Source organism: Chenopodium album, chromosome 4, assembly GCF_948465745.1.
Source record: "Chenopodium album chromosome 4, dcCheAlbu1.1, whole genome shotgun sequence".
NCBI classification, from domain to species: domain Eukaryota; kingdom Viridiplantae; phylum Streptophyta; class Magnoliopsida; order Caryophyllales; family Amaranthaceae; genus Chenopodium; species Chenopodium album.
Window position 1 is genome coordinate 12892519 of NC_137837.1, and position 24631 is coordinate 12917149.

Sequence of the window (24631 nt, forward strand, 5' to 3'; positions counted from 1 at the left end):
TTGAAAGCTGAATTTGATTATGTTAGTTGATTTTGACTAGCTGATTGTATTAACTGATTTGACTAACTTATTTTATTAGCTGATAGTTTAAAGGTGATTGACTATGTGAAATGACCAACTTAATTATGGGAGTAGGTAGTTTAGGTAGGATTTTAAATTAAATGAGGGTATAAGTGTCATTTCACCAAAATTAATAAATAAGCTAATTAAGGAGCTTTTTCAAAAAGAGCTTATTTAGTGAAATAAGCTCTTCAAATAAGTTTCCCATCAAACATCTTAAATTAGCTTATTTAATAGTCAATAAGCTAATATTAGTCAAATAAGCTGTTTACCAAACACTGCCATAATTTAAAACCAGCACAAAATTACAAGTAAAATGAAGAGTTTTCCCCGGGCTTAACCTAGGCTGCATATATATAATGAACAGCCCTCGCCCGTGACGAGCCGCTAGACGATACACTCACAAACAACGTTATCTCTTCTTCGTCTTCTTGAATCTTCCTCACTCTCATTTCTTCTTTCAAATCTCTCTCCTCCATCAAAGCAGCTTTAAGGTTAGATTTCGTTTTTAATCTTCATATATCAATTTTACAACCTAGGGTTTATCGTTACTTTTATTCAATTAGGGTTAGGGTTCTTCTGCTGTGAATTGAAAGATTATAACGATGCTAGTCTAATCAATCTAGGGTTCTACTAATGTGAACTATTGAACTATTGGTTACAGTTACTGAATGATTTTAATGAGAAGTTTCACTATCTAGTGTTAATCGTTGATTTTATTCAATTTAGGGTTTTGCTTGAATTTCGTTGCTAATCAATTTAGGGTTTTATTTATTTTTTACTTTATTGAATTGATGTGGTTTTTAGTCAATTGTTATATTGATTTCTTGTTTGTAATGTTGGTTCTAGTTTTGTAAGAATGGCAGAAGCAGAGCAAAACTTTGTCGAAAACAACGAAGAGCAGAATTTTGCGGTGCAAGAATCTGAATTGCATCATGTTGGTGTTGATGAGTTTGAACAGCAAATTATTGCTGGGAATGTGACTGAAGAGTATAATTTTGGTGGAAATGAGGCTGAGAATCAAAGCTTGGCTATGAACGAGCAAAGTTTCGCTGCGAACGAGCCCGAAAACAATTTTGTTGAGCAAGAATATGCTGAAAATGAAAATGAAAATGAGAATGAGCATACATTAGAGGGAGAGCAGGCTATTCATGAGTTGGGTGAGGATCAGTTGAAAGAAGAATTCCCTGATAATGAAGTTAATGAGATGGGTGATGCTCCGGTTGATTCGAGTTTTGAGAAAAAGGACGAACATGAGGAAAATAATGTGGCGGCAGGTGCAGGAGTAGAGAAGAAATGGCCTGGGTGGCCTGGAGAGAGTGTTTTCAGGATGTTGGTACCCGCCCAAAAGGTTGGCAATATCATTGGACGCAAAGGAGAATATATTAAGAAAATCGTTGAGGAGACCAGGGCGCGTATCAAGATTTTGGACGGTCCTCCAGGATCGCAGGAGAGAGCTGTAAGTTTTTACATCTTTCTCTAATTGTTGAACCAACTATTTACTTGCTCTCTGGTCAGTCATTTGCGTGGTTGGCCTTGATGCAAGGTTGATTACCGGCTTTATTGTCTATATCCCTCTTCGTATATTAATATGAGAACTGTTAGGTCTAACAGTATTGATTTATTCCATTTTATGTGTATGATCTCTAAACTGGATAAAGCATATAAGATGGAATGTGGCATTGACATTGTTCAAGATTATAGAGTGTTTGGGTGTTGGCCGCAGTATTGAAATTGCTTGTTAATGCACCCACTACTCACTAGCTACTATTCAAATGATTGTAGTAGGCGCTACAAAATCCATAAACCATAATAAGATACTCTCTCTTCACTATGACCTACTTATTCTTAGCGTTTGTTGGTTCATTGCATAAGAAACAATAACAATCATATATAGCTGACTAAAATTATTTTACATCAATTTACTAACAAAAATGCGCTGTGCGCTTGGTTAAATTTAATTATGGAAAGATGTCTCAATTAATTTGCCAAAGTACAACAGTTAAAGATTTTAAAGCTTATTATTGGAGAAAAAGGCTGTTATAAGACATTTATTGGGTTCCATATTTGGAAGCTTACCTCAGATATTAAGATTTTAAGCACCTGAATAACCAGATTTATGATGCTGGAATCACCGGATCATGCTAAGAGGTTCATAAAAAAAATTGAAGATGGAATCAAGAAGCCTATCTCAATGAAAAATGAGCAATGTAATGCAAATATGTAAGAATAAAGTGGAATCACAATAATCAACACATAAAATGTGAAAAAAGTTGATGTTTTGCAATAACAAAAATGAATATGTGCAGGTTCTGTTGGCAATTATATAAGGCTACGATACCAATGCCATCCCAAACATGAAGCATCAAAGGTCCAGATTGCAGAGATCAGCATGAGCATTACAAGTGCTGAAAAAAGTTTTTATTTGGCTAAAAAGAGTTGTACTTTGTAAGAAGCTCTGCACTGTTTTCTGGAAATCAGTGCCCCGGATGGCTGATGTCATGTCAAGCATTATACATCTCTGTTGAAGAACTCCCTCTATCATGTTTATGATCAATGACCAAGTCAGAGGTGCTTTTTGAGCTTCTTTCACCCATTGTTAAACCAAGTTTAATTAAAAGAATAAGAAGTAAAAACTGAAAGAACCCCCACTAGAATCAAGATGCCTAAACTATTTATGACAAATGTCTGGAAAATATACTAATTTAAGTTTACAACTGCCAGTTGCCAGAGTGATTGGTGTTATAAAAAATAATTAAAGGAATAATCATAATGTATGATTTTAAAGCTAGGCTAGTAAATAATGTAGCTGGCTGATCATCGACAAGCAAACTTATAATTAAACAATTATTTCATTAAATTCTAAATATATAATACCAGAAGTGAATCTTATTTCACCCTTTGTGTCTTTTCTTGATATATAATGATCCTGATGAGGATATATATCTTGATTAAATTTTAAATTATTACTTCCTCAATATTTGCAAAAATAGAAGCTTGTATTTTAAGTTCACATGCTTTATTGTATAGGTGTTTATTAAGATTGTCTATTCAATAGGTATTTTATTCTTTTTCATGCTCATTGTATAGAAATGGTTTTGTTGTAGACACTCCTATATTTGGTGTTTGAGGTGGTGGTGGTGGGAGAGTAGGTGTGGATTTGTTAATATATATGTTCCATTTGGCAGGGGGGTGTGCCGTGTTGGGGGGTGGCCCTTTTTGTGGGGTAGGTGGACAAGGGCCCAATGAATTCTTTCTTATATGATTACTAATCCCTTTGTTCCCATTTTCCTTGGCGCTTATCAAGTTACATAGTTTACGATGGTAAGTTATTTGGTTATGATGTGATATTGGTTAGTATTGATAAGGTAGATATCAAGGAGATAGTGGGGTACTTTATGTATAGAGCGAGGGAGAGTTTGGGACTCTTGTCTTTTTAGTGGTGTGAAGAGGAATGTATTAAAAAAATATGTTATATCTAAAAAAATTACTTCTCTTAATGACTAATGATGAGCATTGTAATGGTTTGGTATTAAACAATGTTGGTTATTGTTGAAGCTTCTAAAAGATGACTTTTTGTTGATGAGACTAATTCTAGGTTGAACAACATGAACTGTTTAAGACTTGGTATACGAATGGAGAATAATGGACTAGGAGCAAAGATTCATGGATTAACTCATTTCACATGGGTTTTGAAGGGAGATTTAAATTAGAGTAACTCCTGGGTGGAAAGATTATTAAGTGATTAAGCCGATGTTTAGGTGTTTGAGATCACTTGCATGCTTCATGTGGTGCATTAAGTTTCAAGTGTGCTTGCCTTTATATGTATTGAACCTGCATGCAAACCTGTGTTTGTGTGTCATGTTCTTGTATTGGGATGTATGCTTCCCTGTACATTCACTTCTGGTGTTTGGTGTATTACATATTTCGTAGATTATATGCTTATGACTTGGGCATTTAATGCTTAAAACTTGTTGCTGGATTTAGTAAACAGCAAATGTTGCTTTCACTTATGATCATATCCTTAAAAATGCTGAATTGGTTCTTGTTTATGTGATTCTGCTGCTTTGGAAAACTTGTAACAATGATGTGGGCTCTAATTGTGTGACTGTTTTGTAGCACTGTTGGGGCACCAGTGAACTAACGCATGCTTGGCTTATATTTCACTGTATGTAGCTGTATAAATCAACACTGACATATTTAAACAGCTTAAATTGCTTTCTGGGCACTGCATGGTAGCAGTTGGCTGAATTTTATTGAAAGTTTTGGGAAAACTTGTTGAGCTGTCTGAATTATGTAGAGTGATGTAGAGGGATACAAGTATATCACAAACTAGCTTGTTGCAGTATTTCTCATCTCAGCTATGCTAAAATTTGAGAAGTTACCTAACTAAAAACTTGTAGACCAACTGACCAAGCTATTATTTTATTTTTTCAAGCTGAGATATTCTGCCATATATTACTTTTGTGTTTCAAATGCTAGATTCATTCATTGTGATGTGAGTAGTTTGCTTTGACTTTTGATAATACTATTGATTGTATAACCATACTTGATTAAATATGTATTTTACATTTTCATGAAACTGATAAGTAGGTGTTATTTTCTATGTTTAGGTTTAGCAAGATGGATTTTATGACGTTACATGGAAGCTCTTAATGTATAAGAATTATGAAAACTCCGTGTGTTGTTAAAAGCTCACTTGCTTGAACTCTTTGGTTGTGTTGGTTTGCCAGAATCTTGATTTAATCTTCTTATCCTGTGGTCATTGAGAGTTTTTGTGGGTTTTTTTTTTTGTTGTTGTTGTGAAAACGTCATATCACTATGTTCTATTGTTATTGTTTTATTTTGATCGTTTGAGTATTCTTATCAATATCTTCTTGTTTCCCCCTTATCCTGTGATATCTTTCCTAAGTTTCCTGGATTCCTGGGAGATGAGATATTCTTTTGATAAAATCAGAATTTCTAAAATGAGTTAAATGTTATTAGCTAGCCTAGGATAAGTGGATACAGAAGTGGGTTGGTGATGTTATGCCATGGCCTGGTGAGGAACTCCTATTGTGGCATTTGTTACTAGATCTAAACATTGCCTTGTGAGGAACTCCTATTGTGGCATTTGTTACTAGATCTGATTTTTTTTATAGGCTATGGAATCGCCTGTAATTTCTACTTTATTCTAGCTCTCTTTTGTTGACCTTTCCCACCTGCCCTTAGGAAAATTTATTCTTGAAAAAACCACTGGATTTTAAATTTGAGTTCCTGAAATGTTGGTGAAAAGGGGTATTTATCCTTTCTTAATGCTTTTATGTTTCTGCTTATAGGTGATGGTTTCAGCTAAGGAGGATCCTGATGCTTCTCTTCCTCCAGCTATGGATGGACTTTTGAGGGTTCATAGACGTATTGTCGATGGACTGGATGCTGATGTTTCTCAGGCTCAGGCTCCTCCTGCAGGAAGCAAGGTTTCAACTAGGTTGCTAGTGCCTGCCACCCAGGCTGGTAGTTTGATTGGAAAGCAGGGAGCCACTGTTAAATCAATTCAGGAAACTGCAAACTGTATTGTTAGGGTTCTTGGACAAGGTACTATATGGCATCAATTCTTAGAAGCTATTCTGTTTAATTTTCTTCAAGGCCTTATCAGTATAAGGGAGGAGTTCCAGTGAAAATTACTTAAAATGAGAAGGATTAAATCCTCCATTTTTTTAAGTTAGAATGTGCATATGCTTCCTTCACTCTGCTTTAATTGCAACTGACTAGTTACTTGCACTATTACTTTGTTTGGCCAAAGGTTCTCTCTATCTCTCTCCCTAACTTATGGGCATACTTTATTTTATTTTATTTTTATCTCTCATACTGTTAACGTATGCACATAGTAATTCAGCCAAAAACACTTTGCTCTTTGGTGGTAAAACATGGAGTTTTTTTTAAAAATTTTTAATTTAATTTTTAATTTAATTTTTAATTTTTTTATTTTTTATAAAATTTAATTTTTAAATTATCTGATTTACACCTTTATTTTCACTTTTGCAAGTCGTATATTATCCGACTTTGGCCTTTGGCACCTATTTTATCCTCGTCTCATATTCTAACAGGTGTGTATCCCCCACATTGTCTTTTAAGACAATGGAGGAGGTTTTTTTTTTTTTTTTTTTTTTGAAACAAAATGTTTGCACACAACAGTTCAGCCAAAATCATTTGCTCATGAGTGAAAAACTATGCTCATTTAGTAGGAAAAATATGTCTTATATCATCTGATTTACCCTTTTTTTCTCTCTTTTGTGTTATTGTATTTTTTAGTAAGATTTCCTTCCGCAAGTCTTGTAGACTTGTGTTATTTGATTTTTGTCTTTGGGTTTCATTTAAACATTTTATTTTGGCAAACTATGCTAAATCTTACTGTGTATTGCTGCAGAGGACCTTCCTGTTTTTGCTCTTCAAGAAGATCGAGTGGTTGAAGTAGTTGGGGAAGCTGTTGATGTTCACAGGGCAATTGAACTGATTGCAACACACCTGAGGAAGTTTTTGGTTGACCGTAGTATAATTCCTGTTTTTGAAAAGCAGGTAACTACCCATAGATATTGTCATTTTTATCTGTTTATTTCAAATATGTACGTAGTATAACTAACTTGGAATGGGCCTTTCTTCATCCAGATGCAAGCTTCAAGTGCTCCCATGGAGCATATGCCACCTCAGCCTTGGGGTCCCCCTCATGGTCTTCCACCAAGTGGAGGAGGTGGACATGGCGGTTATGGTTCTGGTATGCAATATATGCCACCACCACGTCAACTTGACAATTATTATCCACCAGCAGATATGGCACCCCCTCCGGATAGGCAGCCTCACCAAGGGATATCAGCATATGGAAGAGAGCCTCAAATGGGTGTTCATGGTGCATCTAATGCTCAGTCTACACCATCTATGATCACACAGGTCTGTCATTAAAGAAAGTGATTGTACTGCTTTGTTGTGTTAGATATGAATATGGACTAATGTGTTGGGTATACTCTCACGTCAATGCTAACTATGTATAATGGTTACTTGTTGGAGAACTGCTGAATTGTAGTTTGTGATGCTTAACTGCTTGTGTATAGTTTCTCTAGATTATAATATTCTTTGAGGGGTGTTTGATAGTTATTACTATGTACAAAGTATAGTTTAGTGGCTGTTAAGTGTGGCCGTGAGATTGTCTCTATAAAAGGATTTAGTTAAGAACCCAAAATCTTCCCAGCGTCGCCAATTTATTAGCAGCTGCCATATCAATCCTTTCCATGCATGGTGCTGAGAGAATTTTGTGCTCTTTGAAAGCGTAGTTACAATTTGTTTCAAATATCTTCTTTTTCTTGATTATTTTAAAATTGCAACACAAAAAACTTAAACAACACTGGAGTTCCACAATTTTAGAATAATTGACAATGTTTGACCTTTTGCAATATTCATCTACTACTAACCTTTACCATGTGTCAATACTAAAATTACAAACTCTGCTAACAAGTATTAGGGTAACTTCAGAGCCCAATTATAACACTTATCCCCTTCTCCCTCAAATCTGTCGGCCCCACAACCATCCCTTCTCCCTCGGCACCATCTGCATGGAAAACTGCTTTCCCACTCTAACCCCCACTAACTTCGTAAATATACTTACTAATATTTAAACTACCTGTTGTCATTCTTCTTACCCTATTATTCATCCTTTTTGGAACTGATGAGGGAGAAATAGCTTGAGGATGAGAGAAAGCAGAGCAACCCTCTCTCTTGTGCCAACTAAAAATCTAGATATATTCCTTTTTCTTTTCTTCTTCTACACTACTTCACTTCAACATTTGTTGCAAAATGTGCAAAAGAAGGGAATATTTGCCTGTAAGAGAAAGGGGAGAGGAATAAGGTACTGGAAAAGGGATTGGCTAGGGGATAAGGTTAAGGATAGAAGAAGGGTTGAGTGCCCTCAGAAAAGGGTCAGCGTAGAGGTGGTCAGAAAAGCCGATTTGGGGTGGGGTTTGGGTGGTTGGGCAGGTGTGAAGCTAGATCCTTGGTGAGATTTAATTAGGGACGGGTGGTTTATTAAGGGTGGAAAAACTCTCTCATTCTTTTGTTTCATGTGCCAAGTTGCCAACAGGTATTGGAAGTTTTTATATAGAGGAAGTAGTTTGGTCCTGGTATGGGAAGTTTTTATTATATAGAGGAAGTAGTTTGGTCCTTAAATCTGGATTGCTTAGATTGAGGCTATCAAATCGAACAAGGCACTACACTGAGTGGATGACTTGAGATTGATGTATGCTAATGCTGTTAGAGCTTACTAGAATATACCCAATTAGCAATTACACATTGCCCATTGGGCATGGTTTTAGCCGTCTCCTTTTTTCAGTGCCCATTCTCAGCATGAGTTTCCACAACTTATATACTCTCTTCTCACTTAAAGCAGATCACGCAGCACATGCAGGTCCCTTTATTATATGCAGATGCTGTGATCGGTACCAACGGCTCCACTATAAGCTACATTCGGCGTGCTAGTGGCGCTACTGTCACCATACAAGAAACAAGGGGTGTTCCTGGAGAAATGACAGTTGAGATAAATGGAACTGCATCACAAGTTCAAGCAGCTCAGCAGCTGATACAGGTAATGTTTGAAATGACTTGTTGATGTACAGTCTGTTTGTTAGTGTCCTCTGAGCTTATTATTTATGTAGTTTGTTGCACTAAAATTATTAGGTCTGTAAAATTATCCAAGGAATATATTTAAAGTTATTTTTAGTTATTTTCTTGTGTCCTTGCTAAAAAAAGTCTACTCCCAGCATTTTTCTTAACTTGAGTGAAAGCTGTTTAACGTCTATGCATGGTTTGCAGAATTTCATGGCAGAGGCAGCGGCAGCCCAAGCACCATCCCAAGCAGGCGGTGCAGCAGACCAGGGTTATAGCCAAGGTTATAATTCGTATGCTGCTCCTGCTTCAGTGTATGGATCTGCACCGTCTAGTGCTGGACATGCAAGCCAACCTGGAGCGTATGGATCAGTGTATGGTGGAAATTATGGCTATTAGATTGGCAAGTCACTTTGTTCATTTAGATTTAGTGTCACCGAATAATTAAATAGGAAAGGCTGTATTACTATTTTAGATTCCAATTATAACTATAAACTGTTTTTGACTGCCCAAGTTACCATGTGTTTGCGACATTAGCTATACTAACTTGTAATTCAGGTTTTTGTGTGAACGTATGGACTCCAATCGTAGTCACCCATTCTATGACAGTTTTATTGGGTTAAAGAAAATTGCTCACCGTGTCTACATCAAGATATATCCTATTGAATATCAAGATTTTAATATCTCAAAAATCTTGCGTAGTCCCCATCTAATTCATATCTAGTCTTAGATTAAACACAATTGACCGGCACAGAAATTAGGAAATACTTCTGCTGTTTTTTTTTACTTGACCTGTTTTTTTTTATCACGCTTGTCAATGCAAAACTTTAGCGATTAATAACTTTATTTCTCCATAAGTAAAAATTATAAAAGTTGTATATTATGATAATACTTATTGAGAAAAATTCAAAAAGATGCCACATGAATATTTTTTGCCTTATATATCATTCACAAAAGACGGTCAAAGGAGGAGTGATGAATAGTGTAAAAGTCAAAATGGGTTAAGTAAAAAAGGACGGAGGAAGTAGCAATATCACCGTTTAAGCTAAGTGGTAAGAAACAACTTAAGCTCTAGCTCATCTGATGCCAAGATGGACTTGTGATAGTTAAGAACTAATATATCATCTCTTTTCGAAAATTTCGCCAAGGTTCCTAAAAGTATATTACCTAATACTCCTTCCGTTTTTAAATACTTGCTCCACTTTTTTTTTTCGGCCGTTTTTAAATACTTGCTCAATTTCCTTATTTGGAAAGCTTTTACAATATTTAACTAATTTCTCTCACCTAGTGGACCCACCACATATTTTCTCTCTTCTAATCCTCTCCACTACTTTTGCTTTTTACAATTTTTTATTCTTCCACTTGCCCCACTACCTCCATATATTATTGTTTTCACCAATTTCTCCTAAAACTTTAAAAACGAAGGGAGTAATCTTTATGAATAGCTTACTGAAAATGATTTGTATAATTTATAAGGAACTAAGGATTGTCGAGATTGGTATAAAAATTGGAACCTTGTTGGAATTTCAGGGGTGTTTAGGGTAGATAATAAATGGATGGGAATGGAAATTGATACAAAATGACATTTTCGCCATTAATGAGAAGAATGAAATTTTTTTTTAGTAAGGTTATTTTTGTAAAATTGTTACTTAATCTTTATATATTCCCGCCCACTATCAAACAAGCTATTGACATATTTTAATGTATTCCCATCAATTAATTCACAATCCCATTCTAACATTCCAAACATCCCGTTCGGGTATATAGTACTTCCTCCGTCCCATAATATGAATATTGTTTTCCTATTCTGGAGACTTAAAAGTCAAAATATTGTTGTTTTTATTTTTTAATAGTATGTAAAAACCATTATACCCTCATCTTTTATTATTTTATTTTTTTTTACTTTATTCATTTAATTTGTACATTACTCTTCAATTTTGCACATCTATTGTACTGATATCTACTCTCTCTAACTTTTGTCTATAATTGTACTTCTCATTTTTATTAATGTACTTCATTTGCTTTCTCTTCCTATTTCTTAAATACCATGAAAAAACACAAACATAAGCCATATGTTGGGGTACGGAGCCACGGAGGTAGTAAGAGTTTGGTATCTTATAATTTTGTCTTAAAGGGTTACTTTACACAGCAGCCAAAGTGTTGGAATTCCGCACCAACACCCTTTTTTTGGGTGTCTTGTAATGGTTTATACAATAGGAGGTTTGAAGGCTACATCTATGCTTTTACAAACCATAAACACAGTCATAACTGCATCTAGGTTAAGGATATGCTTACACCAGAAACAACATTGTTTTGCATGTCAAAAGGCCTAGATGTACTAATCGTGGGAGATGTATAACAAAATGAGATCATGCACTTGGTCTCTGTTCCCTTGTTATAAGGGTGGCCAAAACTATACATCTTCTCTCTTCATCTATTCCTATATACTACAAAGTACAGAGTAATTAATAAAGGAGACGTATATCAAGAATGATTAGGTGAGTTTAGAGCTTTGCTTAGAGCAAGTTTAGCCCCTAGTTTTAAGACTTAGGGTGACATCATTATTTTGAGTCTTAAGACTTATGCTTAAGACTTTTCCCACTTTTCTTCAAAAATCTCAAGCAAGTCTCAAGTTGAGTCTTGAAATTTCAAGACTCAACTTAAGACTTGAGATTGGGACCCACTTCACCCACCTCAATTTTATTTTTATTATCTCTCTTTTTTTTTTTTTACACTTTTCTACATATAATATGTCAAATGTTTAAAGTCTTAGGGCTAAAGTGATAAATTTGTGTAAGTCTTAGTGAGTCTTAACAAGAATTTGATGACATCATTTTCAATGGAAACCACCAAAAATGATGTCATATCCAAGTCTTAAGACTTAGGGCTAAACTTGCTCTGTAAGTTGAAATATTCTATCAGAGATAAGCATAAGCACAGTTGCAACATTCAATGAGAATTTGCTTAAATCATCAAGGGTAAAAACTGATGCCGTTTTAAAGAGAAGCATAAACACGTTCACAACATACGATCTTCAGGTTAATCAAGAGGTAAACCCTGTGCACCGCAGATTAAGATCAACAATTCCAATATCCAATTTTGATGGAAACAAGATGAGTTATGAATGGGATATCATAAAGAACCCTTCCTCAAGCCAAATCTATTAGTGTAAATCAGTAAATGTGTAACGGGAGTAACATATCATACATAAAGGTCCATCTAACTCACCCAAGAACCTGGAAAGAATATTCATCAGCCTTTATATCCACTGCACACAACATCCATAGAAGCCGAGAACTACTATATCAAAGATAGCTGTGTGGCCTCGTATTTGGAAGTCTATAAAAAGATCTATCTTTATTGTGAAATTAACATGAATAAGCTCTTCCACAGTAATTGTATTATTCGTTATGAATAGGTATATAGCAGCTAATGCTTTGTTCACATATTTTCCTAATAATAGGAAAGAGACCAATATAGACAAGCTATTCTAACTAACTAGAATGCTGCATAAAAAAAATAAGAGGCTTACAAGAAACTTGAAGTTTCTATTTAACTAATATATAGAACACATGATAATCACCTGATTTGCCAATCTTCACATAAAAATCTATATAGGTGCGGCACAAGTAGTTCTGAAATGACCTGTCTGGTTGCAACGACTACAGTGCACAATCCGTTTAACACGGCCACGATCTTCAGCTCGAACTCTTTTTTTCCTAGGTCTTCCAGGAGGGCGAAGAGACTTGGGTGGGTTAATGATAGTCCCATCAGATTTGGTAGCAGGGTTAATAATAGTTCCATCAGATTTGGTAGCAGGGTTAATGATAGCCCCATCAGATCTGGTAGCATCCGAGTCCTCTTCAGACAACTCTTTCCACAATGACTTGTCTGGAATTGGATGTATAGTCTGTGAGTATGCCTTCCGATAAGTTGCAACGGTGAAACAACTTTCTGTAAAGCGATGTACATTCTGTCTGCAGGAAAGTAGCGCAGACACAGCATGGGCACATGGTAGACCATACAGCTGCCATCCCCTGCAAAGACAGCAACGATTTCGAATATCCACAAAATTAGATCCTTCATTTGTTATAACTTCAAACTCTGCCTCATTTGCACGGAGAACTTGGAAAGAGCGAGCATGCTCAATTGCCTCTTCAACACGCCTTTCAGCAGTTGGAACAAGTATCGATGTCCACTGCATGCTGGTTTCACGTCGTTCATTAAACCAAGTCATTAGCTGCCTCCGTATGCACTCCATCATCTGAATGATTGGGAGCCCAGAAGCTTCAAGAAGCCAAATATTTAGAGATTCAACTATATTTGCAGTCAGATGCCCAAATCGTGTCCCCTCAAAATATGCTGTAGCCCATAAGCGGGGTGGAATTCTTCTAATCCAAAATGCAGCATCTTGTGACATCTCCTCTATTTCCAAAACTTTTGCTTCAAATTCAATTATGGTAAGAGCTTGAGCAGCTTCCCATAAAAGGTTGACAAGCATTGTGTTATTAAACTCCTTCCGAAAGCTTTCACTCAAATGACGCATGCAAAATCCATGAAAAGCAGTAGGAAAATTTGCTTCCACTCCATCAACAATACCCTTGTGCCTGTCGGACAAAATGGTAAGCCTTGGCATATTTTCAGTATTAGTCTCAAGCAAATTGTGGAGTTCTGATAGAAACCACATCCAGTTCTCATCATTTTCCTCGTCAACTACACCAAATGCCAAAGGAAAGAGAGCACCATCCCCATCAAAACCAGTGGCCAACAACAAAGTTCCCAAGTACTTGCTTTTCAAATAGGTCCTATCAAGTCCAAGAAGTGGTCGACAAGCATTTAGGAAACCATATATAGATGCGTGGAATGATATAAAGAGCCGCTGGAAGCAGCCATCTTCTGGACTAGCGTAAACAGAAGCAATACTGCCCGGATTTGTGCGTTTAATTTGCTCGCAATATTGTGGCAGAAGCCGATAACCTTCTTCAAAGGATCCACGCATAGCTGCCATGATACGCTCCTTTCCCCGCCAGGCCTGCTTGTATGACAAGGTGATCCCATGTACCCGATGGATCTCTTCTAGTATCTCCTTAGGCTTACAGTTAGGATTCTCTCTCAAACGTTGTTCGACAGAATTAGCCACCCACTGAACTGATGCTTGCTGGTGGCCTAGATGACCTATGCCATTGCAGGTATGGAGCTCATAAAGGGTTCTGATTGTGAAAGTAGGTGGCCCAGGAAGCTTCGCAGCATGCACACGCCAGGGGCATCCTTCAGCTGCACATTTGGCAGTAAAGCGAGTTTTATCAGATTTTATGGTCTGCATTTCAAAGTGTAGAGCAATTGCCATGTCCCTTAAAGCTCTGCGACAACTCTTGACATCTGGGAATTCCTGCCCTACACGGATCTCATGGCTAGGGCTAACAACCAAAGAACGCGCCTGAATAACATGACTAAGTACATATTCTGGCTCCTGAACAACCATGTCATCAATAGCTTCAATTCCCATTTCATGATTTTGATCAATATCTAACTCCAAATCCTCATCAAGGTTTTGATTGCCGGAAACAGTCAGCTCATTGTGCTCTACCATACTTAAATCATTGTTCTGCGAAGAAAATTCATGGCTTTCGTTATCAGGTTTATGCTCCATATGCAAATCACTGCTTTGCTCATAATGATGCCCATCACTCGATTCATGGTCATGGCTCTGTTCCAAAGCCAATTCATCATGGTTGTGGGCATTTTCTAAACCTAGTTCCTGCTCATGCCTTTCTCTCAAACCCAGTTCATGTTCATGACCTAGGGAATGATTATGGGCAAGGACCAGCTGCCGGTCATGACCTATATCCATTCCATGATTTTCCCCAAGGATAACGTCATGATTTGCCATAATTTAATGAAGATTTACTATTTGCAAACTTCACCAATTCAACTGTGCAAGCAAGATGCTGAATACTCTCAATAATGTACAGTCATCAGTGGCATCAACAACCTATGAGACAAGTAGAATTAACTGATTAAGCATTCTATAACCAAAGAAGCATACAACATAGAAATCTAAAAATAGGCACATATCAATCAACTGAAAGAAATCACAACAAACTCCAAGATGCACCCTGAGTGAAAGAAATCACAACAAAATCCAAGATGCACCCTGAGTGGAAGAAATCACAACAAACTCTAGCCTCTCTTTTAACCCTCACTTGTAGAAACACAGATCCATAAGCATGCTATGTGTGCGTAGAATTAAATGAAAATCGATATTCAACAACTCTTATTACATTAGCATTAATAATAATAAAAGTAGGGGTGTTTTAGATCTTTTAAGTAAGAAACAAAACTGCTGAAAGAGTTGGCTTTTGAAGTATTATGTCTAAATGCATCCTATGCATGCTTTACATTTCAAACCACATACTTTGTATGCAACAACTCATAGTAATTTAACATTGAAAATCTTAAAATTTTAAAAGGGAACTCTGTATATTAAAAAGTAAAAGGTCTTTTCGATAAATTAGGTGGTCACCAAATTCCTTATAGGATGTAAGATAACAAAGAAAAACTTCCTTTCACCTTACTAATTCACTATGCGAAATAACTCGAACCATAGTCAACATTCCTCAAACTCGACGACAAGGTGAGATCTTTCGATCTCCAAGGTCCTAATTCAGCTACCTCAAAAGAGTAGAGTACTTCCTATTACAGTCTAATTAGTAGTAAAAGTTTTTGGCTCTCTGAGAGTGACAAGCCAGAGAAGTAAATCACTTCTACTTTATATATGATATGCTAATCTGTTAATTAGGCTGAAAATAGACTGAAAAATGCTGAAGTAAATACCAACACATCTTATTATACTACCTCCGTTATAGGTTATGAGCAACGATTAGACATTTTTCCTCTCTACTTTATGTCAAATCGTTGCACATAACCTGTAACGGAGGTAGTAGTTAGTTGCCAATAAAGTTGCAAATATTAACATTCAGCAGAATTAAACCATGATCTATAATTTATATAACATCAAAAATTAAACTCACAAACTTTAAAGCATATGAATCATATAGTTAAGATACAAAAAAAATAAGAACAAATAAAAAAACCTCAATGAGCTTCAGTTAGAAAACAAAATTACTCAAAATAACGAAGTGGGGTTTACCCAAAACAAAGAAAATCAAAGAGAAATGCACGAAATTAACAACAGTACCTCTGAATTATAGAACCCTAACCCAAGAATTTGGGTTTTGATCCATCAATTGAGCATCAAAAAACAGTGTAAATCATCAAATTCGAACTGGGTATTCCTCAAATCTTGTAAACCCAATTCATGGAACACAGAAAGGGAACAATCTCGAACAAATCGAGGTAAGAAACCCCCAAAATCAGAAATTGGGATTGATGGAAGGAGGAGGAAGACGAAAAGGGGGAGAATTAACAGAAATTCGAACGAGGGAGGAGAGAGAAAATTGGCGGGTATAGTGATGAAATCGAAGAGAAGAAAGAAAAGGGTAATGAAGGAATTGATGGAAAAATTGGGGGAATTACAAAGGGGCAAACAACAAAGAGGAGATGAGAAGAAGAGAATGCACAACGTAGCAGGGTTGTGTTGGGAATTGCCTAGATGCAGTGTAGGGTTGAGAAAGTGATACAAAGGGTATTTTGGTCAAGATGTTGGAATTCATTCATCTACAAATTTGGATTTACACTATTGCCCCCTAATTTTGGCACAAAAATATAGATGGAAAAATTAGTCTTAATATCGCCCTCGATTTTCTAATTAACGCCCGCAAAATGAAATTAAATTACGTATTTAACCTTATTATAACGATTATAAAAATAATTAATTTTACCTTAATTTCATACTTTTACTGGACACAAATTTTTTTACCGCTCTCTCTAGTGGTGAACGGCCACCGACCTTCATCGAACAACCACCCCAACCACCGTGAAATCAAACAAATTTTATAAATTTTGCAAAATCAATTTCGTTAGATCTTATGGACAACAACGAAATACCAGAAACACAACCTTTGACGCTTGCCGAAGGCTCGTCGAACCGATCAGAATCGGTACGTTGCGTTAATTTTTTAAAAAAAATCGAAACCCAGAAAACGCCTAGGATTTTCGAATGACCTAGGCTGAAACGCCTAGTTTTTTCGAATATCCTAGGATGTTTCGAAAAAACTAGGCGTTTTAGCCTAGGTCATTCGAAAATCCTAGGCGTTTCCTGGGTTTCGATTTTTCTTTTTTTTTTTTTAATTTTTTATTTCACGTATTGGTTGATTGTCATTGGATTTTATACTTTTGAAATTATTATTGTTATTAAAATTAGTTATTATTATTATTATTATTATTATTGTTATTGTTATTATTATTGTTATTGTCATTATTATGGTTGAAAGTTTTTTTTATAATTAGTTGTATTGTTATTGTTGTTATTACTATTAGTCGTCTTCTTTGGTTCTAACTTTTATTAATATTTATATAGGATTCTGAGTCCGAGGATGGTGACGGTGTGGACTATAGTGGACATTTTTTGACAAACGAAGTGTTTCCGAGTTTTGAGGATGCTGTTCTATGGGCACAAAATGTTTGTCGACCGCTCGGATTTATGTTAGTGAAGGCTTCTTACAAGACCGATCGGAGTGGTCGACCGTATCGATATGTGAGTTGTGATCGTGGAAAAAAGGGCATGATAAAAGACATGATGAACGCGATACGCAAAGCCACCAAAAGCAAGGCAAACAATTGTCCCTTCAAACTCAAGGTTGAGTATGTCAAAGTAGTAAATGGTTGGAAGCTTAGTTGCTTGAACGGAACTCACAATCATTCTTTGGTTGTTTATCCCGAGGGACATCGACAAATTAGTGGTTTTAGTATTGCTGCTAAGCAGGTAGTGCGTGACATGACTCAGGCACAGGTGCCACCTCGACATATCATGAGAACTCTTGTAGAAAAGTTTCCCGGAGACCATCCTAACATCAGGCATGTCTACAACTGCAGAAGTAAAATAAGAATGGAGCAATTTGAAGGAAGAGAAGTAGTTCACCAGGTGCTTCATTTGGCCAGACAGAGCAAATACCTCACTTGGGTTTTTACTGATTCCAACAATGTGTTGCAACATGCTTTCATGGCACACCCGATCATGACAAATTTGCTTCGCACATACCCGTACGTGATAGGTATGGATTCCACTTACAAGACGAATCGATACGGCATGCCATTCTTTGAGATTGTTGGGGTTACACCGACTAATCAAAACTTTCTTGTTGCATACGCATTCATGAGGTCAGAGTCTCAGGAAAGTTATCGGTGGGTGCTTGAGTGCTTGAGGTTGTTGATCGGTTATCATAGAGAGCCATCGGTACTACTGACAGATAGGGAGCTTGGCCTTTGTGCAGCGTTGAAGAGCGTGTTTCCAAACACAAGACACATGTTGTGTGTGTGGCATATTAACAAAGATGTTGAGGCGAAGGTTACTTCCATGTTTGAAAAAAAAAAGGAGATTGGTGCCAAGTTCAAAAATGGGAGGTGGAGGCTTGTGATTAATGCTACATCTGAAGAGGCATATAACAGAGAACTTGCAGTGCTGAAAACCAAGTGGAGTCGATGGCCGAAAGTGATTGAATATGTTATGGACACTTGGCTCGTACACAAGGAGAAGTTTGTATTGTTTTGGACAAACCAGGTACTACACTTTAGCAATGTTAACAACTGCAGGGTTGAGAGCCAGCATTCAGCATTGAAGTGTTGGATTGACAGTTCAACAGGCTCTTTGGACACGGTTTGGGCTCAAGTGCACTGCTCGATTGAGAACAAGATCATAGCCATTCGTAATGGATTGGAGGCATGTAGAACAAGTCATGGTCAGAAGTACAAGCATAAGCCTTTACATCAGCTGAACGGAAAGGTATCCCACTATTGTCTGTCTATTCTTCTCGGTGAGACAAACAGAATGCGAGGGTTGAGTACGGATATTCATCGACGCTGTGGGTGTGCTCTACGTACTACCCACGGCTTACCTTGTGCGTGCCAAATATATGACTCGATTGCTGCAGGGAAGGGGTTGTATTCTAAGAATATTCATCCATTTTGGAGGACCCTTGTCATTGGAGATGGTGTCGACATTCCTAATATAGTTGATGAAAATGATGAGGATCGAGCTCATTTCCGCACCCTTGTTGATCAGGTTATTGCCAGTGATCCTGTGATGCTTAGGCACGTGTCACGAGTTATTGAGGGTGAGATGGATCCTAACTACGATGACCTTCAGGAGCCTAGAGTCAACCCCCGTGTAAGGGGACGACCACCCGAGAATCGTAATAGGCGGGATCCTTCATTTTTTGAGCATGTTGAACGTAGTGGGCAAGAGAATTGATCTAGAAGTAGATCGCCCCCATCTAATACAGGTGATCATCGATTTAAATAATATGTTTATTCATCCTAAATTTTAATTTAACTATATGTCATATTATGTTTTTAATTTTGTAGGTACTGGGTTCGACATGCGCCAATGCAGATACAGCTACGCTATTCCCAACATCATTTGGCCTTACGTCGTAGGTGTTAAGGATGTAATTGGTGATGGGAACTGCGGATTTCGTTGCGTAGCAGATTTATTGTACGGAACTCAGGAGGAGTGGCGATTGGTTCGGCATCAAATGGCAAATGAGGTTGGTTCTCACCCTTGGCTGTACAACATGATTTACTACGACATATGGGGCCAAGGGGTTGGTTCAGGACTGCAAAGGGAGATAGACCGGATTAGATGGGATGGTGATGCGTGTGGAGAGGAGCACTGGATGGTAGCACAACAGGATTTTTTTGCTATTGCCACATTATGGAATGTGGTGGTGATTTGTTATGGAGTAGGAAATAGACCGTCGAGCTACTATCCATCTACTACTGTTTTGCCGTTGAACAATCGTGGACCTTTAGATAGGCCTTCTGGGGAGTTTGTGATTGGAACTGTTGGTGGATCGCATTTCATTCGGTTGCATATGGAACATGACCACCCACTACCTCCAATTTCACCAATGTGGTTTAACGCTCGACAGGCAAGTGTAAACGGGTGGGAGAGAAGGTACGATAGAAGGCTTCAATTGTGGCAGATATTAATCAACTCTTGAGTACCGTTGAGTATTGTTGTGGATTTTGATTCAACTTTATTTTAACTTTATTAATAAACATGGTTATTTTTTTAATTTATTTTAAGCATTTCTTTTGTGAAGCAAGTACACAGTCTATTAGAAAATAAAAAAAAAAAAAAAAAAAAAAAACTCAAACATAAATGTCAACTTGATTATTTCCAACAAATGTGTAAAACTTAAATGGCCACTAACAACATCCAAAACATAGTCAACATCCAAAACATAGTCTAATAAAAAAAATAAAGTCCAAGCTACAAATAAATATTACAACTAATCAGCAAGTCCATTTATTGCATTCCAATCAGAAATCACTTGCTCCAACATTGCTCTGGTGTCTCTCGATAGTGTAGGGTACTCACTAAGTGATCGCTGTGCTGTAACCATGAATCGTCCTACCCACTGTATAAACAGTTATAATTATATTAATAATAATAGGAAAAATAAATTAAATAAAAAAAAACAAGTAATAAAAAACTTACGTAATCAACGTTGGTCCTCTCAGGAAGACCGTGATCATCCTCAACATTAGGAGTGACGATAGGATGACTAACTCTCCTAAACCATGATAGGTAGTCAGGTGCACAAGTATGTCCGCCAGGCGGAACTCTAGTATATCCACCAAGCAGAAGACTGAACGCAGCACCGGGAACAAAACCATTCCACATGCGAGTAGTCATCTGAGTTGAAAAACTGACCCTATAAGACTTAACACTAACTGGTCTATGAGCATCATCAGGCCTAATCATGTCACCGGGAACCTCCTGTATAAACCCCAACTGTCGAACAACTCGACCAGGCATATATGGCTCTATGATGCCTCGATATCGAATACATCCAGTAAACGCAGTCCTAGGCACCTGTAATGCAGGAAAAGCTCCGTACGGCAACCATCATACCTACAAATTAATACAAGAGTAAATCAACTGTAAATTAAAGCATTGTAAAACAAATAGTATTACGTATCTATTTATACCTCATGGTCACCCAGCTGGTCAAGTCGAGTACGAAAGGACACGAGACGCTGTTGATGCTTCCGCGCCATACCAACATCCCATAACCCTGCACGTGCATATGGAACGTCTCGCGTCAACACACCCTAGTGAGGCCGAAAACATGGAAAGTACTCATATATCCAAGACTGGAGAAGAGTTAGACAACCCGCGATAGAATCACATCCATTTCGGGTGGCATGCCCGAGCTGACGATACAAGTACGCTAGTGTGGCTGAACCCCAGGAGTATCTCGTCAACCTCTCCAGGTTATGCTCCACAAACAACTCAGTGAGGAAAGAAGGGTGGGTACGACAACCGCTCTTGTCAGTAAAGAGCGTGTTACCCAAAAGGACCCACATGTAACCAATGACCTGAACCTCCTCTGTAGTCTCTACAGTACGACACCTATCAAAAATCTAGTCAGTATGGACGCCACCATTCCTATATATGGCAGTCTGAGTCTTGACCTGTAGCTCCTCTGTAGTCAACTGTAACAACTCAGCTGCAAATGTCCTATACCGGTCACTAGATAGATCCTCGGAAACCATATCACCTTCAACCCGAATACCAAGTATGTGGTAAACGTCGTGCAACATGATGGTCATCTCACCAAAAGGTAGGTGGAAGGTGTTTGTATCTGGCTGCCATCTCTCCACAAAAGCAGAAATTAGCGGAAAATCAAGGTGGTCGTGCATAATGCTCGGCAGGTGCGACAACCCTGTCTGTCGTATCCGCGTAGCAGTGTCTGCCGTAAATCCCTCCATCCATTCACTCAATAATCTACACACACTAGCTCTAGTATGACACCGCAAAAACCGTCGATCATGCCCGTCCCAAATATATCGAGCAACATGGGCCCCAAAACTAGGAAGAACGGTCCCAACATCGGGTCCACCGTCCATCGGCCCCTGAACAAGCCAAGGTGCTACAGATCGAGGTGGTCGTGAACTCGTAAATCTCCCATCAGGACCTCTCGTCACGACAGTCGGCTGCTCCTCAACATCAGCATCATCGTCCTCAGGTCCATCATCATCGTATCTCGAACCTGAACCCGAAACCGAGCTAGTAGTCCTCAACAAAGGATTAGGACCGGCTCCCTCCCGCTCATCCAAATAAGTCCCAGAACTACCCACTTCTCTGTCGCGCTCCGGTAAAGAACTACCTTCCCGTATACTAATCCCCGGCCCCCTATCTCTCCTAACCGACGCGTTAATGCCGCGTGATCTAGCATGCCGTGGACCAGAACCCTCGACTACATTCTAAATTTAGAATAAAATGGCATTAATACTAACAAAATCAACCAACTAATATTTTTAATAATTAACAACTAAATATTCAAACTTTCAACCAAATAATAAACTAGTACACATATCATCCAATTAATAATAACAAAATCCAACAAATTTCTAATAATTAACAACTAAATATTCAAAATTTTAACCAAATAATAAACTAGTACACATATCATCCAATTATATATAACAAAATCCAACAAATTTCTAATAATTAACAACTAAATATTCAAACTTTTAACCAAATAATAAACTAGTACACATATCATCCAATTATTTATAACAAAATCCAACAAACAATATTTCTACATTATTCCTTAGTTAATCTTGCATTAGCCGACATAAAGTAATGATATAATACTAGTATCACCATCAACTATAAGAAATAAGAAATAATGACCGAAACCAAACTATCATTACACATTCACGTTAATTCGAGAAATATAAGGAACTTGCACATAGACTAATCAAATTGCCGATTTTAAAATTTCTATCGGTAAAAAAAAGCTATCTTTCTAGTCAATTTTGGAGTAGGGTAAAGTCAAGACAATCTTGAAGTAACGGAGCAAGCAACATTTAAAATCTTATCAAAACCCATTTTCCTACTCACATCTTTATAGTAGATAAAAAAAAGGATCAACAAGTATAGGAATATAAAAATCAGCCAATAACCATTGCTTATAGTATGAAAATCTGAAAAATGAAAAAGAATCAAGAATGCTCAACAAGTATTTTCATATAGATGAATTCGAAATCATATTTAATCCTCATCAACTATATATCAACACAAACCACCCAAAATATCAACAAAACTTCAAACTAAACATCACGAAAATTCTCAAAAAAAACTTCCAAGAAATTCTATACGGGCATCGAGATAGATAGTAATGGTTGGAACATCTACGAGGCTAATATCTAAAACAATAATAACTCTTAATCAATCCAACAGCACTTAAAGAAAATCCATTATATACAGAGTACAAATATTGCCAACAACGTCATTTCTCAAACACAATACAACTAACTACTACATATTTATAATCCGATTGTAAAGTCATATTAAAATGTATAGGGTGTGAATATATGAGCACAAAGCATAGATATCTCACTACTTTGTTACACAAGATGCTAAAACCATTTATGATTGAATTAAAATTAAAGCATTACAAAAATTAAATCTACACTAACAAATCCCAAAATCAACAACTAAAACCCAAGCAATTGAAGTCCTTCACTTTAGTTGATTAAAACCCAAAAATCTTGAACTTTAGTTGATTATTTAATTTCCAATTTCCAAACAGTTCTTAATAATAATAACAACAACGAATTTACAAATTGAAAGCCAAGCAATTAAAACCCAATACCAAAAAAAAAAAAAAAAAAAACGAATTTAAAAAAAAATAAAAACCCAGGCAAACGCCCAGTTTTTTCGAACAACCATGGCTGAAACGCCTGGTTCGTGCGTACAACCGTGTGGTTGTACGAAAAAACTGGGCGTTTCACCTCAACCGCCCAGATTTTTCGTACAACCACACGGCTGTACGCACGAACTAGGCGTTTCAGCCATGGTTGTGCGAAAAAATCAGGCGTTTGCCTGGATTTCAGAAAATAAAAAAAAAAAAAACACAAACCTCTTCTCCGCCGGCGATTGACTTGCTTTTGTCCTTCCGCGGCATTATCACGGTGTAGATCGGCGCTCAACCACTGCTCCGGCGCTTTTATCTGCGGTGATAGTGGTGGCGGCGGTGGATGTTGTGGTGGTGGAGGTGGATGTGGTGGTGGTGGTTTGTTTAGAGAGAGAATGAGAGTGAGTAAGGAATGAGGGTTTTGTTGGGGGAGGGAGGTAATTTTGTTTGAGGGTTATTTTTTTTTTTTTTTATAAAAAGGGTAAGAATGTAATTTTAATTTATTTTGCGGGCGTTAGTTAGATATTCGAGGGCGACGTTTAGCTTTCCACATATTAATTATAGCCGATTTTTAAAAAATAATCTCAATTTTATATTTTCTAAACTATTTCCAAATTTACGATGTGTTTTTATTTATTAGACTCAATTGGTGATCAACTTGTTATAACAAGTTGCATGTACACTTGTCAATACGTGATTGCTCCAAAAAATTAAATAATAAAGTCAAATAAGCCCGACCCTCCCAAACCCTGCCAACCACTCGTTCCCCAACCCTTCCACCCTCCCCTCACCTCTACCATCCTGTTGTTTCAAAGAATACTACAAGAAGGGGGGGGGGGGGGGGGTTGAATTGTAGTATGAGAGTTTAGCTAAACTTTTTGTAGAATTAAAACTAAGTAAGCTAAAGGAACAGAAAGATTAACTAAAGGAACTAAAAGATGCAAGAGAGATTTTTACGCGGAAAACTCCTTGGCCCTAACAAGGAGAAAAACCACGACCACTTGGGATTTTAGGAAAAGAATCTTCACTAGAATAGGGCAAATGGTCCTATTACAAACTAAAGACTTAAACTTCAAGTTCCTCAACGAACCTAAAACCCCGAGGAACAAGTC

At 37.2% G+C, this 24631-nt stretch overlaps 3 protein-coding genes across 5 annotated transcripts; 2 read left to right on the forward strand and 1 right to left on the reverse strand.

Moving 5' to 3' along the window:
- The first annotated feature begins 397 nt into the window (after positions 1-397).
- Positions 398-9259, forward strand: LOC145628930 (flowering locus K homology domain-like). Of its 3 annotated transcripts, none has more exons than XM_081681365.1 (7): positions 398-554; positions 910-1519; positions 5379-5634; positions 6467-6615; positions 6706-6984; positions 8471-8668; positions 8896-9259. In XM_081681365.1, the coding sequence occupies exons 2-7, from the start codon at positions 920-922 to the stop codon at positions 9085-9087; spliced, it is 1674 nt and encodes a 557-aa protein (XP_081537491.1). In that variant the 5' UTR covers positions 398-554; positions 910-919; the 3' UTR covers positions 9088-9259. The 3 variants fall into 3 exon arrangements, with proteins under 3 accessions (XP_081537491.1, XP_081537492.1, XP_081537493.1); XM_081681366.1 differs by having other exon boundaries at positions 8474-8668; XM_081681367.1 differs by having other exon boundaries at positions 8483-8668.
- Positions 9260-11818: 2559 nt separating this feature from the next.
- Positions 11819-16254, reverse strand: LOC145626715 (uncharacterized). Its single transcript, XM_081679179.1, has 2 exons — positions 15887-16254; positions 11819-14680 (listed from the first exon to the last, which is right to left on the reverse strand). Exon 2 carries the CDS (start codon positions 14576-14578, stop codon positions 12299-12301), a length of 2280 nt encoding a protein of 759 aa, XP_081535305.1. The 5' UTR covers positions 14579-14680; positions 15887-16254; the 3' UTR covers positions 11819-12298.
- Positions 16255-16676: 422 nt separating this feature from the next.
- On the forward strand, positions 16677-19808 carry LOC145627676 (PKS-NRPS hybrid synthetase cheA-like). Its single transcript, XM_081680034.1, has 3 exons — positions 16677-16748; positions 17168-19037; positions 19171-19808. The coding sequence occupies exons 1-3, from the start codon at positions 16677-16679 to the stop codon at positions 19806-19808; spliced, it is 2580 nt and encodes an 859-aa protein (XP_081536160.1).
- The last annotated feature ends 4823 nt before the right edge of the window (positions 19809-24631 follow it).

What these genes read in the sequence shown, in the direction of transcription:
- LOC145628930 (XM_081681365.1), top strand. Translation starts at nt 920, where the DNA reads ATGGCAGAAGCAGAGCAAAACTTTGTCGAAAACAACGAAGAGCAGAAT. An exon ending in CAGGATCGCAGGAGAGAGCT is followed by an intron (nt 1,520 to 5,378) that starts GTAAGTTTTTAC and finishes TTCTGCTTATAG; the next exon opens with GTGATGGTTTCAGCTAAGGA. An exon ending in TTCCTGTTTTTGAAAAGCAG is followed by an intron (nt 6,616 to 6,705) that starts GTAACTACCCAT and finishes TTCTTCATCCAG; the next exon opens with ATGCAAGCTTCAAGTGCTCC.
- LOC145626715 (XM_081679179.1), bottom strand. Translation starts at nt 14,578, where the DNA reads ATGGCAAATCATGACGTTATCCTTGGGGAAAATCATGGAATGGATATA.
- LOC145627676 (XM_081680034.1), top strand. Translation starts at nt 16,677, where the DNA reads ATGGACAACAACGAAATACCAGAAACACAACCTTTGACGCTTGCCGAA. An exon ending in CGTCGAACCGATCAGAATCG is followed by an intron (nt 16,749 to 17,167) that starts GTACGTTGCGTT and finishes ATATTTATATAG; the next exon opens with GATTCTGAGTCCGAGGATGG. An exon ending in ATTTTTTGAGCATGTTGAAC is followed by an intron (nt 19,038 to 19,170) that starts GTAGTGGGCAAG and finishes TTAATTTTGTAG; the next exon opens with GTACTGGGTTCGACATGCGC.